The 24,538-nt window shown below is 41.9% G+C and overlaps 1 protein-coding gene across 1 annotated transcript; it reads right to left on the minus strand.

Annotated features, from left to right (window-relative positions):
• Positions 1-234: 234 nt before the first annotated feature.
• On the minus strand, positions 235-24,538 carry CIMIP1 (ciliary microtubule inner protein 1). The gene is made up of 4 exons (XM_063298891.1): positions 24,492-24,538; positions 12,817-12,898; positions 10,904-11,002; positions 235-390 (listed from the first exon to the last, which is right to left on the minus strand). Exons 1-4 carry the CDS (start codon positions 24,536-24,538, stop codon positions 235-237), a joined length of 384 nt encoding a protein of 127 aa, XP_063154961.1.

Consider the following 24,538-nt stretch of genomic DNA (forward strand, 5'->3'; position numbering starts at 1 on the left):
ACCTACTCAGGTTAACAAATAGTAAAATAACATGACACATTGCATATGACTGGTTTTTAATACTGCCATACTAATCTATGCTTACTGTGTCATAATTAATTTTAACCTCAAGCATTGCAAAGGTGATGCACAAACTTGTTACTAATACCAAGGTGATGAGCTAGCAGAAATGGCTGAAAGATGCTTAGGAAAGGAAGTAAAAGAAACCAAGGTCTGCCTACGTATTGGTTGAAGTCAGTCAGTTGGTTCATTTGGCCATTTCAAGTCCTTGTAAAAGGCCCCTTTGCAGCTTCTGATCTGAGAATAACGCTCGAGTTCTAAGCCTGGAACTGAAGACCTCCAGCCGATAAACCCTTGGGTCGTTTTCGGGACGGGCGGGGATGGATAGATCTGGAAGTGAGGAGCACTTGTTTGATTTACTTATTTAGGCTCTTGCACCCTGTCTTTCGATAATCAATCCAAACTCAAGACCACTGATCGACAGAATATAAATATCCAAACATAAATTAAAGGGAGCAAATATAATAATGAAAAGTTACCACTGAAAAACAGTGGATCTGCAACACCCATACTATGCTCTGTCATTGAAGGTGGAATGAAATGAAAATTTCTGCTAGTATGCAATGTCTTACTTAAAGGAAGACAACTCACACCTTTTTCATGTCTGCACCAAACTTCACTTCTTTTGCAGAAGGGAACCATCAGAGAGAATAAGCTGACTCTAAGGGAAGACTGAACATGCCCTTACTTATTTTTTCATTAGGTCTTACGCTGTATTTTTGCCCATGTTATTGTTGAATGTATTTTATAAAGAACAAATTAATTAAAAAACCCACCTTTGATTATGATTATTTTATTTTGCATTTGTTCAAGACCTGTACTGAGTTATCCCGATAGGACTGGTCATATACATATATAAATAACAGGAGAGTGTTGGATTTATCAAGATGTTCTGAAAATCAGCAGGATTGTTCTGTAAAACCAACGCTTGACTATCCTGTGTCAACCTTATTCATATTTTAATGCTTAAATACATGAGTGTTCCTAAATATTCTTAAGTCCAACCTATTCTCCTCTGGCTTTCCCCATATTTATGTCCCCACCAGTCAACTGTGTTTTATGTCAACTTTCCTCAGTGTGATGAAGTCCAACACATCTGGAAAACATCAGATTGGGAAAAGCTATTTTATCACATGAAGAAAATTCAGGAACACAAAAAGCTGTACCCAGATGATTCCAGTTTAGGAGCTAATCATTCTAGAGAGAGTCACCAGAATTAAAAACAGTAGTTCCATGTTCTATATAATGCATTACGCATACCCTTAAATTCAGTCGTCCCCTTTTCTTCTCCATGTGAGAAGCAAAAGGACATCCTTAATGCCACCTGGGAATGCTACACTTAGATCATTAGCTGATATCAATCAACTTGTTTATTTATCACATTTGTCACTGCCCATCTCCTCCCACTGGAGGGACTCTGGGCAGTTTACAACAAAATACTCAGTAAAACAATAAATATATAAAATACATTATAAAATTACATATTAATAATAAAAATAAAGTCCAGATGGCTGTATCTCATTCAGTCTTCAGGTGGAAGGGGTGCTTCAAGGCACTAGCCAACCCCAGGCATGACTCCTCTCCTCCCCGCCCCAGGCCAGCTGGCAGAGCCGGTCTTCAAGTTTCTCCAAAAGGCCAGGAGCGATGAGGCTAGCCTCACCTCCGGGGGCAAGATGTCTCGAAGGGTGGGTGCTACTGCAGAGAAGGCCCGCCTCCTGGACCCCGCCAGATGGAATTCTCTTACTGACGGGGTCCTCAGCATGCCCCCTCTGCAAGATTGGGTGGGGCGGGTAGATGTGACGGGGAAGAGGAGGTCTCTCAGGTAACCTGGCCCCATGCCATGTAGGGCTTTAAAGGTGATAACCAACACCTTGAATTGGACCTGGAAGCAAACTGGTACCCAGTGCAGCTTGCATAGCAAGGGTGTTATATGCGCCCTTCTAGGGGCACCACAAATAGCCTGTGTGGCCGCATTCTGGACCAGCTGAAGCTTCCGGATACTCTTCAAGGGTAGCCCCACGTAGAGTGCATTTCAGTAGTCAATGTGGGAGGTAACAAGGGCATGAGTGACTGTTCGAAGGGCTTCCCAATCCAGGAAGGGGTGTAACTGGTGCACAACATGAAGCTACGCAAAGGCACTCCTGGCCACGGCTGCCACCTGCTCTTCGAGCAGGAGCCCTGAGTCCAAGAGGACCCCCAAGTTATGCACCGGGTCTGTCTGGGGCAGTACAACCCCATCCAGAACTAAAGATGACAAAGTCCCGGATATGGAAGAGCCCTTAACCCACAGCCACTCTGTCTTATCAGGGTTCAGCTAAAGCCTGTTGTTCCTCATCCAGGCCCCCACAGCCTCCAGGCACCTGGAGAGGGCAGTCACAGCATCACTTACTTCACCCGGGATGGAGATACACAATTGAGTATCATCAGCATATTGATGATACCTCACCCCATGGTGACGGATGATCTCACCCAGCGGTTTCATGTAGATGTTGAATAGGAGAGGAGAGAGAATGGAACCCTGCGGCACCCCACAATGGAGGGGTCGAGGGTTGGATCTCTCCCCCGACCCCCATCACCACCGACTGGGACCGGCCCTGGAGGAAGGAGGTGAACCAGTGCAAAATCACGCCACCCACTCCCTGAGCTGCCCCCAAAGGATACCATGGTCAATGGTATTGAAAGCAGCTGAGAAATCAAGAAGAGCAAGGATGGATGCACTCCCTCCATCCTGCTCCCGCCAGAGATCATCCATAAGTGTGACCAATGCCATTTGCATTCCATATCTGGGCCTGAAACCTGACTGAAAGGGGTCTATATAATCTGTTTCATCCAGAACCCTCTGGAGCTGTAATGCCACCACTTTCTCAACCACTTTCCCCAAAAAGGGGAGGTGGGAGACTGGACAAAAATTGTCTAATACAGTAGGGTCCAGCGATGGTTTCTTGAGGAGGGGCTGTACTAACACCTCCTTAAAGACGGATGGAAACAACCCCTCCCTCAAGGATGTATTAACCGTCGCCTGGACCTATCCACATGTCACCTCCTGAGCAGCTTTCACCATCCAGGAGGGACATGGGTCTAGCTGGCAAGTGGTGGCATTTACTGTCTGGAGGATCCTGTCCACTTCCTCGGGTCCAACAGGATCAAACTGTTCCCAGATAACTAGGTAAGTCCGCTCCCTTGGTATCTCCATGGACCATGCCTCATGCTTGGAATCTACCGTAGAGCGGATCCAAGCGATTTTATCCTGCAGATGCTCTGAAAACTCCTCCGCACGGTCCTGTAGGTGGGTCACTAGGCCCACTGTCCCCAAAAGGGATCGTGTGATTTTAAACAGGGCCATTGGGCGGGATTCTGCGGACATAAGGGCAGAGAAGTATTGGCGCTTCGCTGCTCTTATCGCCACCAGGTAGGTCTTAATAGTGGCTCTAACTAGTGTTCAGTCGGAATCTGTCTTTGTTTAGCAATTATATCTGAAGTGATGAATCACAACTGACTTATACAGTCAACATTTAAACTTAAGAGCAGCAACGGAAGTCAATATATGCAAGAAAAACAGAATGTTCTCTTCAAGTCTCAACAGATGTAAAATGAAAGGCAGTGGAAGCATTAAGTATTATCTCCACACACAAGCCTCCTTCCCATAACATGCTTAACCCAGTCAGCCCCTAACCTAGTCAAATCTAGGTAGAAGATTGTCAAGAACATATCCATGAACAGTCAGAAGTCATGATATGAAAGCTCTTTAACTTCCTAACAGATTGACAAATTTCAATTGGGAAACTGCAGACATTTTAGACCAAGCCAGATCCAAAAATGCAAGAGAATTCCTTGGCACTCTGACAAATCAGCCATTAGCAGGCCCACTGAGATAAACTCCATCTGCAAACCATTTAAAAAAGGAATCAGCCAAAGGTCAAAGAAAGGGGCAAACAGCCCTAAGCATACCCTTCCTCAGCACATGCCTATTAATTAACAACCAGATAAATAGGAACCGGCAGCAGATAAACAGCTGCAATCAAGGAAGAAACAATACCCCATTCAAAGAGCAATCAATGAAGAAACAATACCCCAATCAAGGATGGTAGGACAAGCTGCCATATAAACAGCCGGCAAACTCCCACAACCCCATGAACTGATGATGTTTACCTGCTCGCTTTCTGCAAAAAGCCCCTAATTTTCCATATCCCAGTGTTTCTCAAACTGTGGGTTGGGACCCCTCAGGAGTTCATGGGCCACTTAGAGGGTCTTTGCCAATTGTTTTAACTCTAAACAGGTTGCACAAGCAAAGCAGTAGCACTGTCAAATCTCACTCCAGGCTTTGCTCCCCATTTTGCTTGCAAGAGCCCACAGAGGACAATTGCAGTCATCCAAGGTTTGAGAACTCCAATTGTGTATACCAGTTTTTTTCAACCTTGGCAGCTAGAAGATGTGTGGACTTCAACTCCCAGAATTCCCCAGCCAGCATAGTTGGCTGGCGAATTCTGGGAGTTGAAGTCCACACATCTTCTAGCTGCCAAGGTTGAGAAACACTGGTGTATACCTTTTAACATTTCATTATTAAAACAAGGAATTATAATATTTTGGACATATTGTGCGAAGGCCTAGCTCTCTGTAGAAGTCTATAATGCTGGAAAAAGTGGGAAAAGAGAAGACGGATTCACCAGTAGCAAAGTGGATGGACTTGATTACAGTGACAATGGGTGCACCATTGGAAGACCTGACGGACCAGGTTAGGGACAGATCATTCTGGAGAAGTTTTATCTCTCTTTCCATTTAATATATTCATTATCAATTCTAAGGTGGTTGCTGTACCTGTTGTCATTAGTTTGTCCTTCTTTATATCTTACTCCCAATCTTTGTAAATAAAAAAATAAACATTTCTCATTTAAATGAATGTTTTAGTAGCTCATAATCTACTTTCCACAGGTAGTAAAATCTTCCTTCGACATGTCAGGACAGTTAGTAACACTGATATGGAAGCAAGTGCTCTATGAGAATTAGCTGCTTTGTTGATAAGAAACATTAAAGCTTTTTCTGCAAAACAAAAGTTTGTTTCTTTTTGGGCAGGAGAAAATTAATGAGTTCTATGAACAAAAACAAGAAAGATTATTAATTAAGATGACTTCAGCATGGAGAATAATTAATGCAGTCTAAAGGCCTTTCTCAACTGCTGTGTTAAAGAGCTATCCACCCATCCTTGAAGCGGCAGAAAACTATATGGCCATGAAATTGGCTGTCCTGATTGCTGATCCTTATCCTGCTTCTGGTGTGTCTATTGTGACCCACTGCTAATGGAGCTGTCCTGATTTTGTGTGCAGTGCATGATAAGGAAAGCAATTGTTTGATTTCCTCCAGCTTTGCTGCCCCTCCCTCTCCTGCACTTCACCAGCTGGCAGGAAAACATCTGCCAATTGTACTCTTCCAGCAGAGATGGGTTCATCTTTCTGCAATACTCTGTCTATCATCTTTAGGTGCCCTTACTCCAATATCATGTGTTGTTATAACCCAAGTTGAATAAGTTAAAAAGAAAAACACACACAGAGAGGTAAGAGTAACTAAGGGACCCATGTCACAAGCAGCATTATTATTTATGCTTATCCTATCCTATCCACAAATTCTGATTTCCAGATTCTGTTTTCTGTTTAGAGGCAATGGGGAGGAAGCATTCTGACCATCTCGGTGCTATTTCTGTTGCATACATCCTCCCTGTCTGCCAAATTGTTTCTTTAATGGTACAGAATAGAGGAGGGATCACCTAATGTCCAATTCTCCATCTCTATCCTGCTACTGTTATGTACATAACAGCTTTAAAGCTGGAATAACCAACCAGTTTGGTGTAGTGGCTAAGGTCCTGGGCTAGAAACCAGGAGACTATGAGCTGGGGTCCTCCCTTGACATGACAGCTGGCTGGGTGACTATGGGCCATTGTCTCTCAGCCCAACTCACCTAACAAGGTTGTTGTGGGGAAAACAGGGAGTGGGTTCATCATGTATGCATGCTGCCTTGAGTTGATAAAAATTATAGGTGGGATTAAAAATTAATTAAATAAATAACCAAAGACTGCTCCCTTTGGGACTGTCAGTGCTAATTACCTACAGTATTGTTTCCGGTAGCTCTGGAAAGTTCTCTGCCTATCTCTCTCTGATTATGTGCCATCAAGTCAATGTCGATCACGTAGCTAGACCTTCTCCAGGATGATCTGTCCCATCCTGCCGCTTCAGGTCTTCCAACAGTGTTCCTATCACTGTTGTTCCCAACACTGCTGTAGTTCAGTCCCTCCACCTCACTGCTTTTTATCCTCTTCTCTTTCCTTCCATCTTTCCCCGTCCTATGGTTCTTTGCATAATATGTGCAAAATATGGTGATATACAGATAATATAAATTCTTGACTGTTGTGCACGTCTATTTCCTCCCTTTCTTTTGCCTGCTTTCCATTTGACCCATTTTGTCAGCTGTTTTGGATGTTTGCTGATGTTTAATAGAAAAACAGCATGCTATATTTTTGCTATATGAGAAGGTGCCATGCGATCACAGCAGAAAAAATGATGTTGTCAGGCCATGTTGGGGCCATGTTGGGGGCCAGTGGGGAAAGGCTCATCCTCAGCAGCATGGGCAAAATCTGAGAATTTTGTGATTCATAAGTCAAACACATCTGGAGTACATCAGTTGGGGAAATCTGTGTCAATTTCTCACTTCTTTAGTAGAAATGAAATTAGTTAATGAATAATCTAGAGGAGGGAGTGGGAGGAGGCTTGATATAAAGACTGAAGCCCCTCCTTCATCTCAGCCCTGGCTGCTGTGCTTGCTTGGGCTGAATTACTTCCACAATGCCTGTGGAATGTCCTCTCTTCCATAACACTTTAACATCTGGGGACTTACCCTGTGCAGAAATACACAGTGAAAGAAAGCAATGTTTCTGTTCTGTTGCCAAAGCCCTTTTCGCTTTGTTCCTGAGCCAAGCCGGGAAATGTCTGTGATATCAAGGTGGAGTATTTCCTTTGAAATGATTGCCTCTTCTTTCTTTTCCTTCTCATGGCCATACGTGCCACCCACAGAGTGGAACAATGGAGGCAATTATGTCCTTGTACCTCCATGCTGCTCTACATCAGAGGGAGCACAAAGGGGCTGAAGGTTTTTTTACCTAGACCATCCAGGGGAAGGGATATATGTAGCTTTTCATTCTCATAAAAGAAAATAAATTACAATTGCAAGCCACAGCTGTTTAAACGCATAGCATTGTCCTCCACATAATCCCCAAATCCATTTGGTTTTTTGTTTTGCTTTGTTTTGCTTTGCTTTGTTTTTTTTTTGATGAGCAAGCCATTTCTTGTAAACAATACACAGAAAAGCCAAGGTCTAGATCCCCATATTTACAGACTGCCAGTGCACATGTCATGCCAAGAAGCAAAATGCAGAGGGAACAAGGGGCAAAGAATGCATGCATGTTTCCTGTGCTTTTGGGAAACATGAATTTGCCTGCATGCATATTTTCTGGTCTCTGGAAAGCTCTAGTTGTAAACATGGTGGTGCAATAAAACATGATAAATCTTGACAGAGAGCTTTTTTGCTTGATCCTGGGTGGATTGTTTCTTGCAAAACCTAATCAGATTGCACTGATTTATTTATAAAATGTGTGATCTCTTTTCATTACATGCTCTTACAATGGAGATATAAACACAATACAAACTGCAACACAAAATCATGTAGCCCCAGTTATAACCCTAGAGTTGTAACTGAGTTCATAAGCTTCTTGTGCACAGAGATTTTCCAAGTAGGAACTTGTCTGCTCCTATAGAATTGATTGTCATCGAGCTGCTGCCAAGCCCTCTGGGACCAGGGGTATCTCTAAGGATGACCTCACTCCCAGTAGAGGCCTCCCATAGGAAGAGGAATCTCCCTTTTCTAACTCTAGTCTACCCACCGCTACAACAGGAACTTTATACTAAACCAGTGTTTCTCAACCTTGGCAACTTGAAGATGTGTGGAATTCAACTCCCAGAATTCCCCTAGGCAGCTTGCTGGCTGGGGAATTCTGGGACTTGAAGTCCACACATCTTCAAGTTGTCAAGGTTGAGAAACACTACTAAGCTTTTGAGTGAACAATCCAGTAATCAAACAACATTTTCCCCCCACCCTTCCAAAATGGGTTCACTCTATCTGGCTCTGTAATGACTCCTGTAGTTGGCTGGTGACTGCTGCTTTCATGGATCAAGTCTTCAACCAGCTCTTCTTTCATTTTCATCCTAGCACCTTTCTCTTCTTGGGCTAGATCTCCAGAATGCTTCTCAGTTTCTTTTCACAGGTGAAACCTGCAGCTTTTCACATACACATCCTGCCCAGTGATTCAGCTACCAATCCTTACATAAAGCCTTGTGCCTTCTCTTCTTCAAGAGTAGTCTTTCTGATAGTAGAGGGGACTCCCAGCCCTGCTAGTTCAAGCACTTTTCTAGAGGCTTCTTGGGGGAGGGGTGTTAAAAAAGTCAAGATGGTGGTCACAATGTCATGATCAAAGCCCCTCCCCTTTTGTATGTGTCCATGTAGAAAGGTGTGGGGCTTCAATTGCATGTTGCAACCACCATCTTGAATTGTTGTCCTCTCCCAGCAGATTCTACTGGACTCTTCCTTTCTTCCTTCTTTTTCTCTTGTCTGTCTTGCCACACCAAAAATTGGGGTCTTGTATATGTTTTTGAGATAGTTCTCTCTGCTCGTCCCAAGCTATCTTCCTTTCTTTCCCCCTTCCCTTGCATGGCCTTTAGAGTTGAGGCTAGTTAAATTATTACCTGGAAGTCAACAGATATGGGACAAAAAGCTTTCTAATTTTCCCCCAAATTTCCATCTACTTACTATCCTACAATATAGGTAGGATTAATTTGCAAGTTTAACCTTCCCTTCTGTGCACCAAATTTTCCTGCAACCTCTGGGTTGCATTAAAAACAGACAGAAGTAAAACAGCAAGGCAAGATGCAGTAGCACAGGTTCAACAAAATGCCTGAGTGATCTGACTCAATATTCAGCTGGAGACGAAAGCTTACAAGAATTGGCTGTAACATTACATGAACAGGCAGGGATTTGCAAGATCAAGATACTATTATAGAAAACACTTTTGGGCCATACCCAGGTAGATTTACAAGTGTAGTTAAAGTGGTTGGTCTTAACATATGTACTGACTCATAAGGGGAGAGGCTCTATGTTAAGTTCTGGGTTTAAGGCTGTGACGGCCTAGCAAATAATATGAATACCTCACAGATAGCCAGTGTAGTTATTTAAGTATTTGTGTTACATGATTTCACTTAGCTGTCCTACATCTTAGCCTAGCATCTATGCTGTGCACTTGCTGCAAACTCTGGATTATCTTCAAGGAGAAACCCACACCAAGTTCATTGTGGTAATTCAGTTTTGACATTATTAAGGCATAGATCACTGAAGCAATGCTCTCATAAACTAGGAAGGTTCATAATTGGTACAGCAATCAGTGCTGGGTATTACGCAGTGCTCACCACAGAAATAATTTCTATCTCTATTGAGAGCTTTGAATGCAAGAGGACCCTCAAACTACATAGTCTTTCCTTCAGGGAGAGTGCAACATCATTTATCTTCCTAATTCTTGGATATGAGAGCTACGTATCCATGGTGTTTCCATTTTATCAGGAATTAGTTTCAGTTTATTGACCCTCATGCAGCCCATTACTGCCTTCAGGCAAGGGTTGTGCATCTCCACCCCTCCTCTAGTAGATTCTGATGGGAGGGGGAGGGGGGGAGAGGGTGAGCCTGTGTCTTAAATCTCTAGATGACAACCCCCAGTGACATCATATAGACATTGAACAGCAGGGAGAATGGAATCCTTTGCAGTCCCACAGTCTACTTGTTATGGGGCTGAACAGATGTGATCATTTGTTAATCTCTGGCGATGGTAGGAATAGGACAATGCCTCCAAGTTCTTCTCCACAAAGCCAATTCAGTAAGACACCAAGCTCAACAGTGGCCAAAAATGTTGAGACATCCAGGAGACCCAACAGGATAGCACTTCTACCTTTTTCCTGTTACAAGTCATCAATCAAGGTGACTAAGGCTGTTTCAGTGTTGTTCCTGAGCCTAAAATGTAATAGTTCTAGATGAGACTTTCCCAAACTGGAGCTCTCCCCGTGTGCAGCTCCCAGAATTTTGAGATACTATGTTCAAAAACCATTCCCACTGTGTCTAAAAACCATGCTAATTAGGAATTCTGAAAGTCAGAATCCAACACATCTGGAAGGCGTTGGAAACGCTGGTCTACATAATGCAACATTAAAGTGAGGAATTCTTGCACAGAGGTTTTAAAAAAATGTTCTTATAAATTAATAAAATTGGTTAGGATTTTTAAACAAATTTGCCCAATGGACCATTCCAGACTTTACAGCCTCTGACCAATTACTTCCATCTGGATTTTTCTGCTCTTCCTCCAAAATAAAATGGAAGAACAGCTTTTTTTAAGACTACAGGACTAAATCTCCCTTTTGTAATTGACTGATGGTGATTCTATCAATGCTCCAGATGTTTTGGGATTGCACCCAAGGTGCCTATTGTTGTTGTTGTTGTTATTTGTAGTACTATTAGTTAAAGTGTTTATTAAATTATTTTCATATAATGTTTGGGGTTGATGAACAATCTGAAACTTCATAAAGAGGTTGATGAATTGAAGAGTTTGAGGATCCCCAATTTACATAGATCTGAAAAAAAACCAGCTGAAATATATAATGGTTCCAATCTTTAGATGGCCTCTGAAAAAGTATGTGCTGTTCATTATTATTATTTTTTTTTTACAAATGTGCTGTCACTTGAAACTACTTCACAAATGTCTAACCTTAATATATTTTTCCACTGGTGTCACAGGTCGGATCTGTAAGTGTTCTGGAAGCCGGATCTTAGGCTTAGTGGGTTCTTTCTTTTCAACTTTTATCAACTAAAAATGGAAAAATGTAATAAAATAAATTGGCACTTCAGACTGAGCCATGCATTGTGATAACATTGTAGTAGTTCATATCCATCTAGATATTTATGCTGTTCCCATCTAAGCAGTACCTGAAGACCTTGTACTTGGCATCTGGTACAAGGCTATTTATTATACCCCTTTGGCTGCTGTTGAAATTCATCTTTCACATGGAAAATGGGTTCTCATTTTGAAGCTAACAACAGAATCTGGAGGACAGACTTAAGTAATGTAATATAGCTTAAGATAATGTAACTTACACTATACATCTTTACTCAGATTTCAGTGGGATTTTCTCCCAGGTAAATGAGTATAAGATCAGCTAGGGGACTGAGAAACATGATTGGTTCCATGCAGAAAGTTATAGCAACCCAGCCAGTGGTTCCACAGGGGATCATCAAAATGGCAGAAGTAGCCACAGTAATCAAAGCCTGCTTCTTTTTAGTTTGTACAACGCATGTTAAAAAGGAGTGAAGCTTTGATTGCCTGGATGCCCCCACATTTTGACATGGTTGACCTGCTCCCTGTGAATGCCAGTGAACCCAGCAAGAGGGGTTTGTAGACCACAGTTTATGGTATTGTGCACTGTCAATCCATGAATGGTAGATTATTCCATAAAACATGGCTAAGCTAGCACAAAATGCAAGCCTTATCAGTAAATATCTAACATACTTAAATATTATTATTATATACTTAAATATTTAGATGCTTAACACCTCTAAAGTAAGTCTTGTAATGTGCTTAGATAGTTTGGTCTAGTGGTTAAGGCAACGGGCTAGAGACCAGGAGACTGAGAGTTCTAGTCCCGCCTTAGGCAAGAAAGCTGGTTGGGTGACCTTGGGCCAGTCCCTCTCTCTCAGCCCAAGAGCCAATCAGGCGTGGTATGAGAGTTCTAGTCCCGTCTCAGGCCTGAAAGCTGGTTGGGTGACTGGTTCAGTCACTCTCTCTCAGCCCAACTCACCTCACAGGGTTGTTGTTGTGGGGAAAAGAAGAGGAGGAAGGAGTATTTGGTATGTTCCCCGCCTTGAGTTATTTATAAAAAATAATAAAGGCAGGATAGAAAATAAATAAAATTAAAAAAATAAAATAAATGCATATCCTTCACCCCAAAATACTACTACTACTACTACTATTATACAGTTGCATAACCCAAATGTTTAATATAGAGTTTAGATGTGATACTTAGACAAAGGCCTGGGAGAATTCTGGAAGCTAAAATCCACCAGAGCCGGAAGGCATCAGACTGGGGAAGGATAATATAGTCTGCTAAGCAGTACTTTCTCTAGCTTTAGACAAATATCTTCCAAGCAGTACATGACATTGTAGGAGGACAGCCACGTTAGTCCAAGGTAGCCAAAATTCAGGAGTTTTATAGTGCCTTTTCAGACTAACAGATGATATTGAATTTTATTATTTGTTTATTAACAACATTTATTAGTCTGAAATAGTGCTATTAGGCTCCCTTTGATGTACAGGTAATACACAGACATAGCTAGGATTGGCATACAAAGCAACTACTCTATCACTCAAGTTCTGTCATGCAGTTAAACCCTACAGGGTTACACATCCCTTTCACTCTCTTGCAGAAAAAATTATTCCAGTTGCTAATTAATTGCGTCAACTACCTTGAGGCCACTTTCTAAGGCTGAGAGAGACAATTCTTTTAAAAATATCTAACAACATACTATCCCACTTCTTCTAGCATATGCATCCCAATTGCTGTTCAATATAGGCCATGAAATATATTCATTCTTCATATATGGATATTACACAGAAATAAATGTTACCTCTTCAACTGGGGTCAACAGAAATCCCCAGCGCTTGGGCCATTTTCGGACAGCTTCACGTTCTGTTTCAAGGTGATCCTTCCTATTCCAAGCAGAAAAGGTGTTTGTAAAACTTGGCAAAATCATCTAATGAAAACCTGGTTGAGAAACCCTGATCCAGATAATGGATTAAGTACATGGGTTTGTGTGGGATGTATGAGCAAAAAGAATTGCTGTTCTCCTAGCCTATACTTTTTCACAGACAGGTTGGGAGGTATTTGCTCAGCTGAAGGTGCTCCTGAGTTAACAAATGGTGGTGGAGAAGGCATATGGCTTTTAAAAATTAAAAGCCAACAAAAAATACATGATTACATCTATTTTGTATCATGTAATATCATGAGACAAATACTGCAAATTATGTACTTATGTCAGATGTCAAGATGTAAGTACGTAATGGCAGAATTTGCATCATGACATTGCCATGTACATGTTGTCATTTTGACCTAATCTTGGTTTGCTGTGGTGCCCATGCACAGGAGGAATGCTCCAGAACATATTTCTCAAGAGCATTAAAAGTAAAAGGTGAGTAAATGGCATAGCTGGGCACATGGGATGATGATGGTGGTGGTGGTGATGATGACGACAACATATTTATGTCTAGGTACCTATCACACGATTCCTTTTTGGGGTAAGCAACATTAAGCACAGCAAAGAAAAGTGAGAAGTAGTGGATAAAAGAAGTTAATGGCAGAAGATAAGAGAAAAGAAAAGGAAATCTAACTAAATTTATGGGCCAGGGATGAAATGAAAGTAATGTCATGAGGACAAGGCATAAGAAAAAAAAAGTTATTGGGGCACATTTGTGCTAACTTAGAGGGATGTGAAGATGATCCTCCAAATAAGAATTCCTTCACTTTAGTTTCATCCCAAATAATTTCATCACTTTTATTCTCAATTACCTTCATTCTGTTGGAGGCTCCTTTCCACTCACTTTGAAAACTTCCAAAACTATAGTATATTTCCATTAGAATTGCTCTACATTTTCTTTGCCTCTTTTAAACTTTGCTTGTTCTCTTTGACTCTATTCTATGCAAATCTGTCCTTCTGGACTACCTTCAAGATTTAGAAGTGGGAATACAGTGCTTTCCTTCTTCCTCCATGGCTCTTCCCAGCTGGTATTATTGGGAGTGAGAGATCTAGCCTAAGGCTCCTGCATTGTGGGGTTCTCCAGGGCTCAAGTCTCTTTCTGCTCTTATTTAACACCTACTGGGTCCCTATAAGCTTCCAGGTGCAATTTAAAGGTTTTGGTTATCACCTATAAAGGCCTTCATGGCACAGGGTTGGGTTACTTGTAGGACTAGCTACCTCCAATTGTCTCTGCTTGTCCCATGAAATCCAGCAGAGCAATCAGGCTTTGGGTCCCTTCCATGAAACAAGGTCACTTAGGGAGACACAGGGGTGTGCCTTCTTTGTTACCATGCCTGCCCTACTGAACATCATTCCTCCCAAGGTTCAGACAGTCCCAACTCTTCTGTCTTTCTGGAAGGCCCTAAAGAGCATTCCCCCAAGCATTGGGCCAGAAAGTGGGTTGAGCCTGTGTAGAGTGTAAGACCCTTGAATGAGATACATGCTGATGGGCCTCAGAGGCTTCTGTTATTATTATTTCTCTTATTCTGTTACTCTGTGGTTTTTTCATTTATATTTTATTTCATTTTTAATTCCTTGTTTTCATGTTTTTTATTGTAAATTGCCGAGAGCTGCTCTTGCAAATTGAACGAATTAAATAAATCAAATAAACCAACCAACCAACCCTCTTCTTCTCCATATACTCATTGTACAATATTTTCTGTTGTTGTTGTTTATTTGTTTAGTCGCTTCCGACTCTTCATGACTTCATGGAACAGCCCACGCCAGAGCTTCCTGTCAGTCGTCAACACCCCCACCTCCCCCAGGGACAAGTCCGTCACCTCTAGAATATCATCCATCCATCTTGCCCTTGGTCGGCCCCTCTTCCTTTTGCCCTCCACTCTCCCTAGCATCAGCATCTTCTCCAGGGTGTCCTGTCTTCTCATCATGTGGCCAAAGTATTTCAGTTTTGCCTTTAATATCGTTCCCTCAAGTGAGCAGTCTGGCTTTATTTCCTGGAGGATGGACTGGTTTGATCTTCGTGCAGTCCAAGGCACTCTCAGAATTTTCCTCCAACACCACAGTTCCAAAGCATCTATCTTCCTTCTCTCAGCCTTCCTTATGGTCCAGCTCTCGCAGCCATATGTTACTACGGGGAACACCATTGCTTTAACTATGCGGGCCTTTGTTGTCAGTGTGATGTCTCTGCTCTGAACTATTTTATCAAGATTTGTCATTGCTCTTCTACCAAGCTTCAGCAAAGGATCGTTACCTTGTCGTGGTGCTGGAGCTTGAGCACCTCAATGATGCCATGAGCTAAACCGTGAAGGGCCACCCAAGACGGGAAGGTCATGACAGAGAGGTCAGACTAAATGCGATCCCTGGGGAAGGTAATGGCAACCCACCCCAGTATTCTTGCCGTGAAAACTAAATGGATCAGTACAACCAGAGATATGTCGGTATACCATCGGAAGGTGAGACCCCCAGGTCGGAAGATGGTCAAAATGCTACTGGGGAGGAACAGAGGATGAGCTCAACTAGCCCCAGACGTGATGACGCAGCTAGCTCAAAGCCGAAAGGACGGCTAGCGGCCGACGGTGCTGGTGGTGAACGGCGAATCCGATGTTCTAAGGATCAACACACCATTGGAACCTGGAATGTAAGATCTATGAGCCAGGGCAAATTGGATGTGGTTATTGGTGAGATGTCAAGATTAAAGATAAACATTCTGGGCGTCAGTGAACTGAAATGGACTGGAATGGGCCACTTCACATCAAATGACCACCAGATCTACTACTGCGGACAAGAGGACCACAGAAGAAATGGAGTGGCCTTCATAATTAATAGTAAAGTGGCTAAAGCAGTGCTTGGATACAACCCAAAAAACGACAGAATGATCTCAATTCGAATTCAGGGCAAGCCATCTAACATCACAGTGATCCAAATATACGCCCCAACCACAAATGCTGAAGAAGCTGAAGTAGAGCAGTTCTATGAGGATCTGCAGCACCTACTGGACAACACGCCTAAAAGAGATGTTATTTTCATCACAGGAGACTGGAATGCTAAGGTGGGCAGTCAAATGACACCTCGAATTACAGGTAAGTATGGCCTGGGAGAACAAAACGAAGCAGGACATAGGCTGATAGAATTTTGCCAAGACAATTCACTCTGCATAACAAACACTCTCTTCCAACAACCTAAGAGACGGCTTTATACATGGACTTCACCAGATGGACAACACCGAAATCAGATTGATTACATCCTTTGCAGCCAAAGGTGGCGGACATCTGTACAGTCGGTAAAAACAAGGCCTGGAGCTGACTGTAGTTCGGATCACGAACTACTTCTTGCACAATTTAGGATCAGACTAAAGAGATTAGGGAAGACCCACAGATCAGCTAGATATGAGCTCACTAATATTCCTAAGGAATATGCAGTGGAGGTGAAGAATAGATTTAAGGGACTGGACTTAGTAGATAGGGTCCCGGAAGAACTCTGGACAGAAGTTGGCAGCATTGTTCAGGAGGCAGCAACAAAATACATCCCGAAGAAAGAGAAAACCAAGAAGGCAAAATGGCTGTCTGCTGAGACACTAGAAGTAGCCCAAGAAAGAAGGAAAGCAAAAGGCAACAGTGATAGGGGGATATATGCCCAATTAAATGCAAAATTCCAGAGGTTAGCCAGAAGAGATAAGGAATTATTTTTAAACAAGCAATGCGCGGAAGTGGAAGAAGACAATAGAATAGGAAGGACAAGAGACCTCTTCCAGAAAATTAGAAACATTGGAGGTAAATTCCAAGCAAAAATGGGTATGATCAAAAACAAAGATGGCAAGGACCTAACAGAAGAAGAAGAGATCAAGAAAAGGTGGCAAGAATATACAGAAGACCTGTATAGGAAGGATAACAATATCGGGGATAGCTTTGACGGTGTGGTCAGTGAGCTAGAGTCAGACATCCTGAAGAGTGAGGTTGAGTGGGCCTTAAGAAGCATTGCTAATAACAAGGCAACAGGAGACAACGGCATCCCAGCTGAACTGTTCAAAATCTTGCAAGATGATGCTGTCAAGGTAATGCATGCTATATGCCAGCAAATTTGGAAAACACAAGAATGGCCATCAGACTGGAAAAAATCAACTTATATCCCCATACCAAAAAAGGGAAACACTAAAGAATGTTCAAACTATCGAACAGTGGCACTCATTTCACATGCCAGTAAGGTAATGCTCAAGATCCTGCAAGGTAGACTTCAGCAGTTCATGGAGCGAGAATTGCCAGATGTACAAGCTGGGTTTAGAAAAGGCAGAGGAACTAGAGACCAAATTGCCAATATCCGCTGGATAATGGAAAAAGCCAGGGAGTTTCAGAAAAACATCTATTTCTGTTTTATTGACTATTCTAAAGCCTTTGACTGTGTGGACCATAACAAATTGTGGCAAGTTCTTAGTGGTATGGGGATACCAAGTCATCTTGTCTGCCTCCTGAAGAATCTGTATAACGACCAAGTAGCAACAGTAAGAACAGACCACGGAACAACGGACTGGTTTACGATTGGGAAAGGAGTACGGCAGGGCTGTATCCTCTCACCCTACCTATTCAACTTGTATGCAGAACACATCATGCGACAAGCTGGGCTTGAGGAATCCAAGGCTGGAGTTAAAATCTCTGGAAGAAACATTAACAATCTCAGATATGCAGATGATACCACTTTGATGGCTGAAAGCGAAGAGGAACTGAGGAGCCTTATGATGAAGGTGAAAGAAGAAAGTGCAAAAGCTGGTTTGCAGCTAAACCTCAAAAAAACCAAGATTATGGCAACCAGCTTGATTGATAAGTGGCAAATAGAGGAAGAAAATGTAGAAGCAGTGAAAGACTTTGTATTCCTAGGTGCGAAGATTACTGCAGATGCTGACTGCAGTCAGGAAATCAGAAGACGCTTAATCCTTGGAAGAAGAGCAATGACAAATCTCGATAAAATAGTTAAGAGCAGAGACATCACACTGACAACAAAGGCCCGCATAGTTAAAGCAATGGTGTTCCCCGTAGTAACATATGGCTGCGAGAGCTGGACCATAAGGAAGGCTGAGCGAAGGAAGATCGATGCTTTTGAACTGTGGTGTTGGAGGAAAATTCTGAGAGTGCCTTGGACTGCACGAAGATCAAACCAGTCCATCCTCCAGGAAATAAAGCCAGACTGCTCACTTGAGGGAATGATATTAAAGGCCAAACTGAAATACTTTGGCCACATAATGAGAAGACAGGACACCCTGGAGAAGATGCTGATGCTCGGGAGAGTGGAGGGCAAAAGGAAGAGGGGCTGACCAAGGGCAAGGTGGATGGATGATATTCTAGAGGTGACGGACTCGTCCCTGAGGGAGCTGGGGGTGTTGACGACCGACAGGAAACTCTGGCGTGGGCTGGTCCATGAAGTCACGAAGAGTCGGAAGCGACTAAACGAATAAACAACAACAACTTCTCCCAAGGATTAAGCGTCTTCTGATTTCCTGACTGCAGTCAGCATCTGCAGTAATCTTTGCACCTAGAAATACAAAGTCTTTCACTGCTTCTACATTTTCTCCCTCTATTTGCCAGTTATCAATCAAGCTGGTTGCCATCATCTTGGTTTTTTTGAGGTTTAGCTGCAAGCCAGCTTTTGCACTTTCTTCTTTCACCTTCATCATAAGGCTCCTCAGTTCCTCTTCGCTTTCAGCCATCAAAGTGGTATCATCTGCATATCTGAGATTGTTAATGTTTCTTCCAGAGATTTTAACTCCAGCCTTGGATTCCTCAAGCCCAGCTTGTCGCATGATGTGTTCTGCATACAAGTTGAATAGGTAGGGTGAGAGTATACAGCCCTGCTGTACTCCTTTCCCAATCTTAAACCAGTCCGTTGTTCTGTGGTCTGTTCTTACTGTTGCTATTTGGTCGTTATACAGATTCTTCAGGAGGTAGACAAGATGACTTGGTATCCCCATACCACTAAGAACTTGCCACAATTTGTTATGGTCCACATAGTCAAAGGCTTTAGAATAGTCAATAAAACAGAAATAGATCTTTTTCTGAAACTCCCTGGCTTTTTCCATTATCCAGCGGATATTGGCAATTTGGTCCCTAGTTCCTCTGCCTTTTCTAAACCCAGCTTGTACATCTGGCAATTCTCGCTCCATGAACTGTTGAAGTCTACCTTGCAGGATCTTGAGCATTACCTTACTGGCATGTGAAATGAGTGCCACTGTTCGATAGTTTGAACATTCTTTAGTGTTTCCCTTTTTTGGTATGGGGATATAAGTTGATTTTTTCCAATCTGATGGCCATTCTGGTGTTTTCCAAATTTGCTGGCATATAGCATGCATTACCTTGACAGCATCATCTTGCAAGATTTTGAACAGTTCAGCTGGGATGCCATCGTCTCCTGCTGCCTTGTTATTAGCAATGCTTCTTAAGGCCCATTCAACCTCACTCTTCAGGATGTCTGGCTCTAGCTCACTGACATCAAAGCTATCCCCGATATTGTTAGCCTTTCTATACAGGTCTTCCATATATTCTTGCCACCTTTTCTTGATCTCTTCTTCTTCTGTTAGGTCCTTGCCATCTTTGTTTTTGATCATACCCATTTTTGCCTGGAATTTACCTCCAATGTTTCTAATTTTCTGGAAGAGGTCTCTTGTCCTTCCTATTCTATTGTCTTCTTCCACTTCCACGCATTGCTTGTTTAAAAATAATTCCTTATCTCTTCTGGCTAACCTCTGGAATTTTGCATTTAATTGGGCATATCTCCCCCTATCACTGTTGCCTTTTGCTTTCCTTCTTTCTTGGGCTACTTCTAGTGTCTCAGCAGACAGCCATTTTGCCTTCTTGGTTGTCTCTTTCTTTGGGATGTATTTTGTTGCCGCCTCTTGAACAATGTTGCAGACTTCTGTCCATAGTTCTTCTGGGACCCTGTCTACTAAGTCCAGTCCCTTAAATCTGTTCTTCACCTCCACTGCATTTTCCTTAGGAATATTAGTGAGCTCATATCTAGCTGATCTGTGGGTCTTCCCTAATCTCTTTAGTCTGATCCTAAATTGTGCAAGAAGTAGTTCGTGATCTGATCTACAGTCAGCTCCAGGTCTTGTTTTTACCGACTGTACAGATGTCCACCACCTTTGGCTGCAAAGGATGTAGTCAATCTGGTTTCGGTGTTGTCCATCTGGGGAAGTCCATGTATAAAGCTGTCTGTTAGGTTGCTGGAAGAGAGTGTTTGTTATGCACATTGAGTTGTCTTGGCAAAATTCTATCAGCCTATGTCCTGCTTCATTTTGTTCTCCCAAGCCATGCTTACCTGTAATTCCAGGTGTCATTTGACTGCCCACCTTAGCATTCCAGTCTCCTGTGATGAAAATAACATCTCTTTTAGGCGTGTTGTCCAGTAGGTGCTGCAGATCCTCATAGAACTGCTCTACTTCAGCTTCTTCAGCATCTGTGGTTGGGGCGTATATTTGGATCACTGTGATGTTAGATGGCTTGCCCTGAATTCGAATTGAGATCATTCTATCGTTTTTTGGATTGTATCCAAGCACTGCTTTAGCCACTTTACTATTAATTATGAAGGCTACTCCATTTCTTCTGTGGTCCTCTTGTCCACTGTAGTAGATCTGGTGGTCATTTGATGTGAAGTGGCCCATTCCAGTCCATTTCAGTTCACTGACGCCCAGAATGTCTATCTTTAATCTTGACATCTCACCAATAACCACATCCAATTTGCCCTGGCTCATAGATCTTACATTCCAGGTTCCGATGGTGTGTTGATCCTTAGAACATCGGATTCGCCGTTCACCACCAGCACCGTCGGCCGCTAGCCGTCCTTCCGGCTTTGAGCTAGCTGCATCATCACGTCTGGGGCTAGTTGAGCTCATCCTCTGTTCCTCCCCAGTAGCATTTTGACCATCTTCCGACCTGGGGGTCTCATCTTCCGATGGTATACCGACATATCTCTGGTTGTACTGATCCATTTAGTTTTCACGGCAAGAATACTGGGGTGGGTTGCCATTACCTTCCCCAGGGATCGCATTTAGTCTGACCTCTCTGTCATGACCTTCCCGTCTTGGGTGGCCCTTCATGGTTCAGCTCATGGCATCACTGAGGTGCTCAAGCTCCAGCACCACGACAATGTAATGATCCTTTGCTGAAGACAATATTTTCTAGTTACCCTAATTTTTTCGCAGCAATCATTCTCTTATACACATTTTCCCCTCTCTTACAGCCTCTTCCATTGCATCATTCCAACTATTATTTTCCATACACCCCATCAGGCTCATTCCATACAGTTCTCTGATAGCTTCCACATCAACTTTCTTTATGTCCACTTTTCGTTTGCTCAATTGGAAGAGTCATCTAGCCCAGTCAATCCATACAGTATATTTATCTTCTAATAGTTTTTCGAACAACTAAATGGTGTCAGAAGGGACCCATATTTTTTCCTCAATCATTCTACTTTTTCCCCCTCATTTCTTTCACTTCCTTCTTTTTTTCTATGTTCATTTCCTCCCAAGGTATATTCTTGAACGCTACCAAATAATAGTCTGTCCTACATTCAGAACCTTTCATCATCCTTGCATCCTTTCCTTTCATCATAAAAGTTCAAATCAATCATGCTTTTAGATTTAGATTCCTTCCTTTGCCAAGTGTACACATAAAAAGAATTTACTTAAACCATGTAATTGAAACAAATAAACCTTTTCTTAGCGCAGAGTCCTTGGTGTGGAGCCCTTGGTCCTACTTTTTCTAACCAATGACTTTTTTTGTACTCTCGCATCTTGTTTCCACCAATCCATCAAAATAACTTTTTCCCCTTGACCCCATTCATTCAGAATGCTGCGTATTTTTTCCCCAAACTGTTCCCTGGTTTTTTCATTATTACCATTTGCCAACCTAAAAACTCCTACTTTCATTCACACTCACAACAATGCAGATGATACCAATTCATACTTTCTGACACCATTTAGTTGTTTCATTCATAATTAAGCTTACAGCTTCACTATACTTCATATTATTGTTTAGCTGGACTCCACAAGATTAGACCACCTTCATTCACGTTTATCACTTTGCTTTTCTTCCTCTTAATTTCACAGATACATTATGTTTCCATTTCTTTCATTTCATTTCATTTGTTAATTCATACTCTACTGTTTATTCTTCCTATACTCTAAGTTGCAAATCTTCCATATACCATGGTTGTCATCAGAAAGGCCCATGGATACTGACCTCAGTTGCCCATCATGTTTTGGGGCAATCAAGACTTACATAATGCCTTTTACTAAGGAAAAGATGTTGGCTAGGTTACCTGTCTCAAACATACCCATGCCATGTACAGCATACAGTAGGATATGAGAATACTTAGAAAAATGATGGTGATTATCAGTTCTCCCAAAGAAATATACCGCCCCCAATGTATCTTCAATCTATATACCACTAAAACTCTGTTTGTTTGTAACCTTTAAGTGGGAGAAACGGTAGCTCACAGATCAACAATTTTTGAAGAAAAGTACCTCAGATGGGCTAACTTACAGAATGCATCCAAAATCTGGGACCCATGACTCCTGTAGAATTAAAATTTAGCAAATTGTATAAAACATTTTATGACATAAAATTATCATAAAACATTTTATGACATAATACAAAATGTCATAAAACATTTTCTGTGGTCAACTCCTGATATTTGACTGTGCTATACAGTTCAATATGAATGACATGAGCTATTTTCAAGGCAGATACCTCCCTGAATCTTTAAGAACTTTTCCAGTGAAGGCAGTACATTAGAAGCTCTGCCATTGTTGAAGGCATTGAGGAATCTAGTAAGGAAATATCTCTGAAATGATGACCCAGCAGGTCATGGGCTGTCTAGTCTTCAATAAAAGTATTCAGCAGCCAAAACAAAAAATAACGTTGTGGATTGTACTTTTACAATAATAATAAATACCATTAACAAACTCTATAGGGAGTCATAAACGTGGAGGATAACAAATTCAAAAAGGCTGCACTGGATAGAGGCAATGGAGAGAATATCACATTTTCTCAGGTACTTGCTATATTGTCCACCCAATTTTTATGGTACCTTTTGAATAGAAGTGCAATCTTGAGCAAACATATCTATATACTAGTAGAGAACAACTTATGGATCATCTTAAAAAGTGAGGAAAGAACAGCCCCTAATATCCCAGACTTTTAAATTTATTTCTCTCCAGCACAATTGTTCAAAAGAAAAAAAAAATCCAAATTGGGTGGCATTCTGGCAAGTATTAAAAGCTTTTACACTGTTATCTTCTGAAATTAAAAAATAAAAAAACTATGACAAGAGCTCTTAACACATTGTGGCTTGAATCTTGAATACATCCAAGAGTGAGCTTTTGAATTTTGCTATCCCTGTGAAATTCAGTTTTAAGAGCAGTGCTCTTGATGCCTCTTTTGATAACTGTACTTTTGTGCCACAAAACAGACACTGCTAGAAGCAATACTACAAACTGTATAGTATTCAAGTGCTTTCCAAGTTTCCTTGAAAGGGCACCCAGAGTTTTGTGGGAAAGGACATGAGCATATGCTTTGGGGTCTGTACATATAAAATTTCTGTGGCTTTGGGAAGTTCTGTGATCGCTAGATGTTCAGATTTGGTATGGAATGTAACTAAACTTTTTATTGTAAACCGCCCAGAGTTTACAATAAAATCTCCTTTTGGGAGATGGGCGGTGATAAATTTGATTAATAAATAAATTAATTAATTAAAAAAATAAAATAAAATAAAATAAAACTAAACTTGGATTTCCCTAATCCACAGCCAGCACTTCTGAAAGGTACCCGTTTGGAGGAGGTTAGTATTTATATTTGTGGCATCAATTTTATGGGATGGTTAGTATTTATATTTGTGGCATCAACCATCTGGAGATTCTGGAGTACTGAATATTTCTCTGTCTATATGCAAACCTTATTCTCTTTCAACATTCTCTCTTTCACAGACATGTGGTATCTTTTCACATTTCACAGTCCAAATACAAATTAGGTACAAGGGAGTTAAAATAAAAAGCAAATACTTGGGGAAAAATGCACTGGAGTGCCTGAGTAAACATCTATAGCTTGGGGATTTCTACTGCTGGTGGGAGATTGCTCTCAAGGTGTTCCTCAAGTTGGTGACCCCAGATATGTTGGACTTCAACTCTCAGAATCCCTAGTCAACACATCTGGAGGTCATGGCTGGCTAGCTGGCTGGGGAATTCTGGGAGTTGAAATCCACACATCTTAAAGTTGCTGAGGTTGGGAAACACTGCTCTAGATGTAAGAACTTCAACTCCCCAAATTTTAGCAATGGCCATGCTCTCTATGGAATTCTGGGAGTTGAAGTCCACACATATAAAAACTACTTAGATTGGGGAAAGGCGGTTAACATTCCCTGTATTTGGAAACTTGGGGGGGGAGGAGGATTTAGGGAGGGCAAAGCTGGATGTTTGGGGCAGGCTTCCTACGCCACCCCCGCAGCGGAACATCGGGGGAATTAAAAGAGGAGACGGTGGGGAGGAGGTGGTCCAGCGCCGACTTTACCAGATCTGAGCTTCAGCCACGAAGTTGAGCTTGTTTTTCTGAGACAT

This window comes from Candoia aspera, chromosome 3, assembly GCF_035149785.1.
Source record: "Candoia aspera isolate rCanAsp1 chromosome 3, rCanAsp1.hap2, whole genome shotgun sequence".
In the NCBI taxonomy this organism is placed as follows: domain Eukaryota; kingdom Metazoa; phylum Chordata; class Lepidosauria; order Squamata; family Boidae; genus Candoia; species Candoia aspera.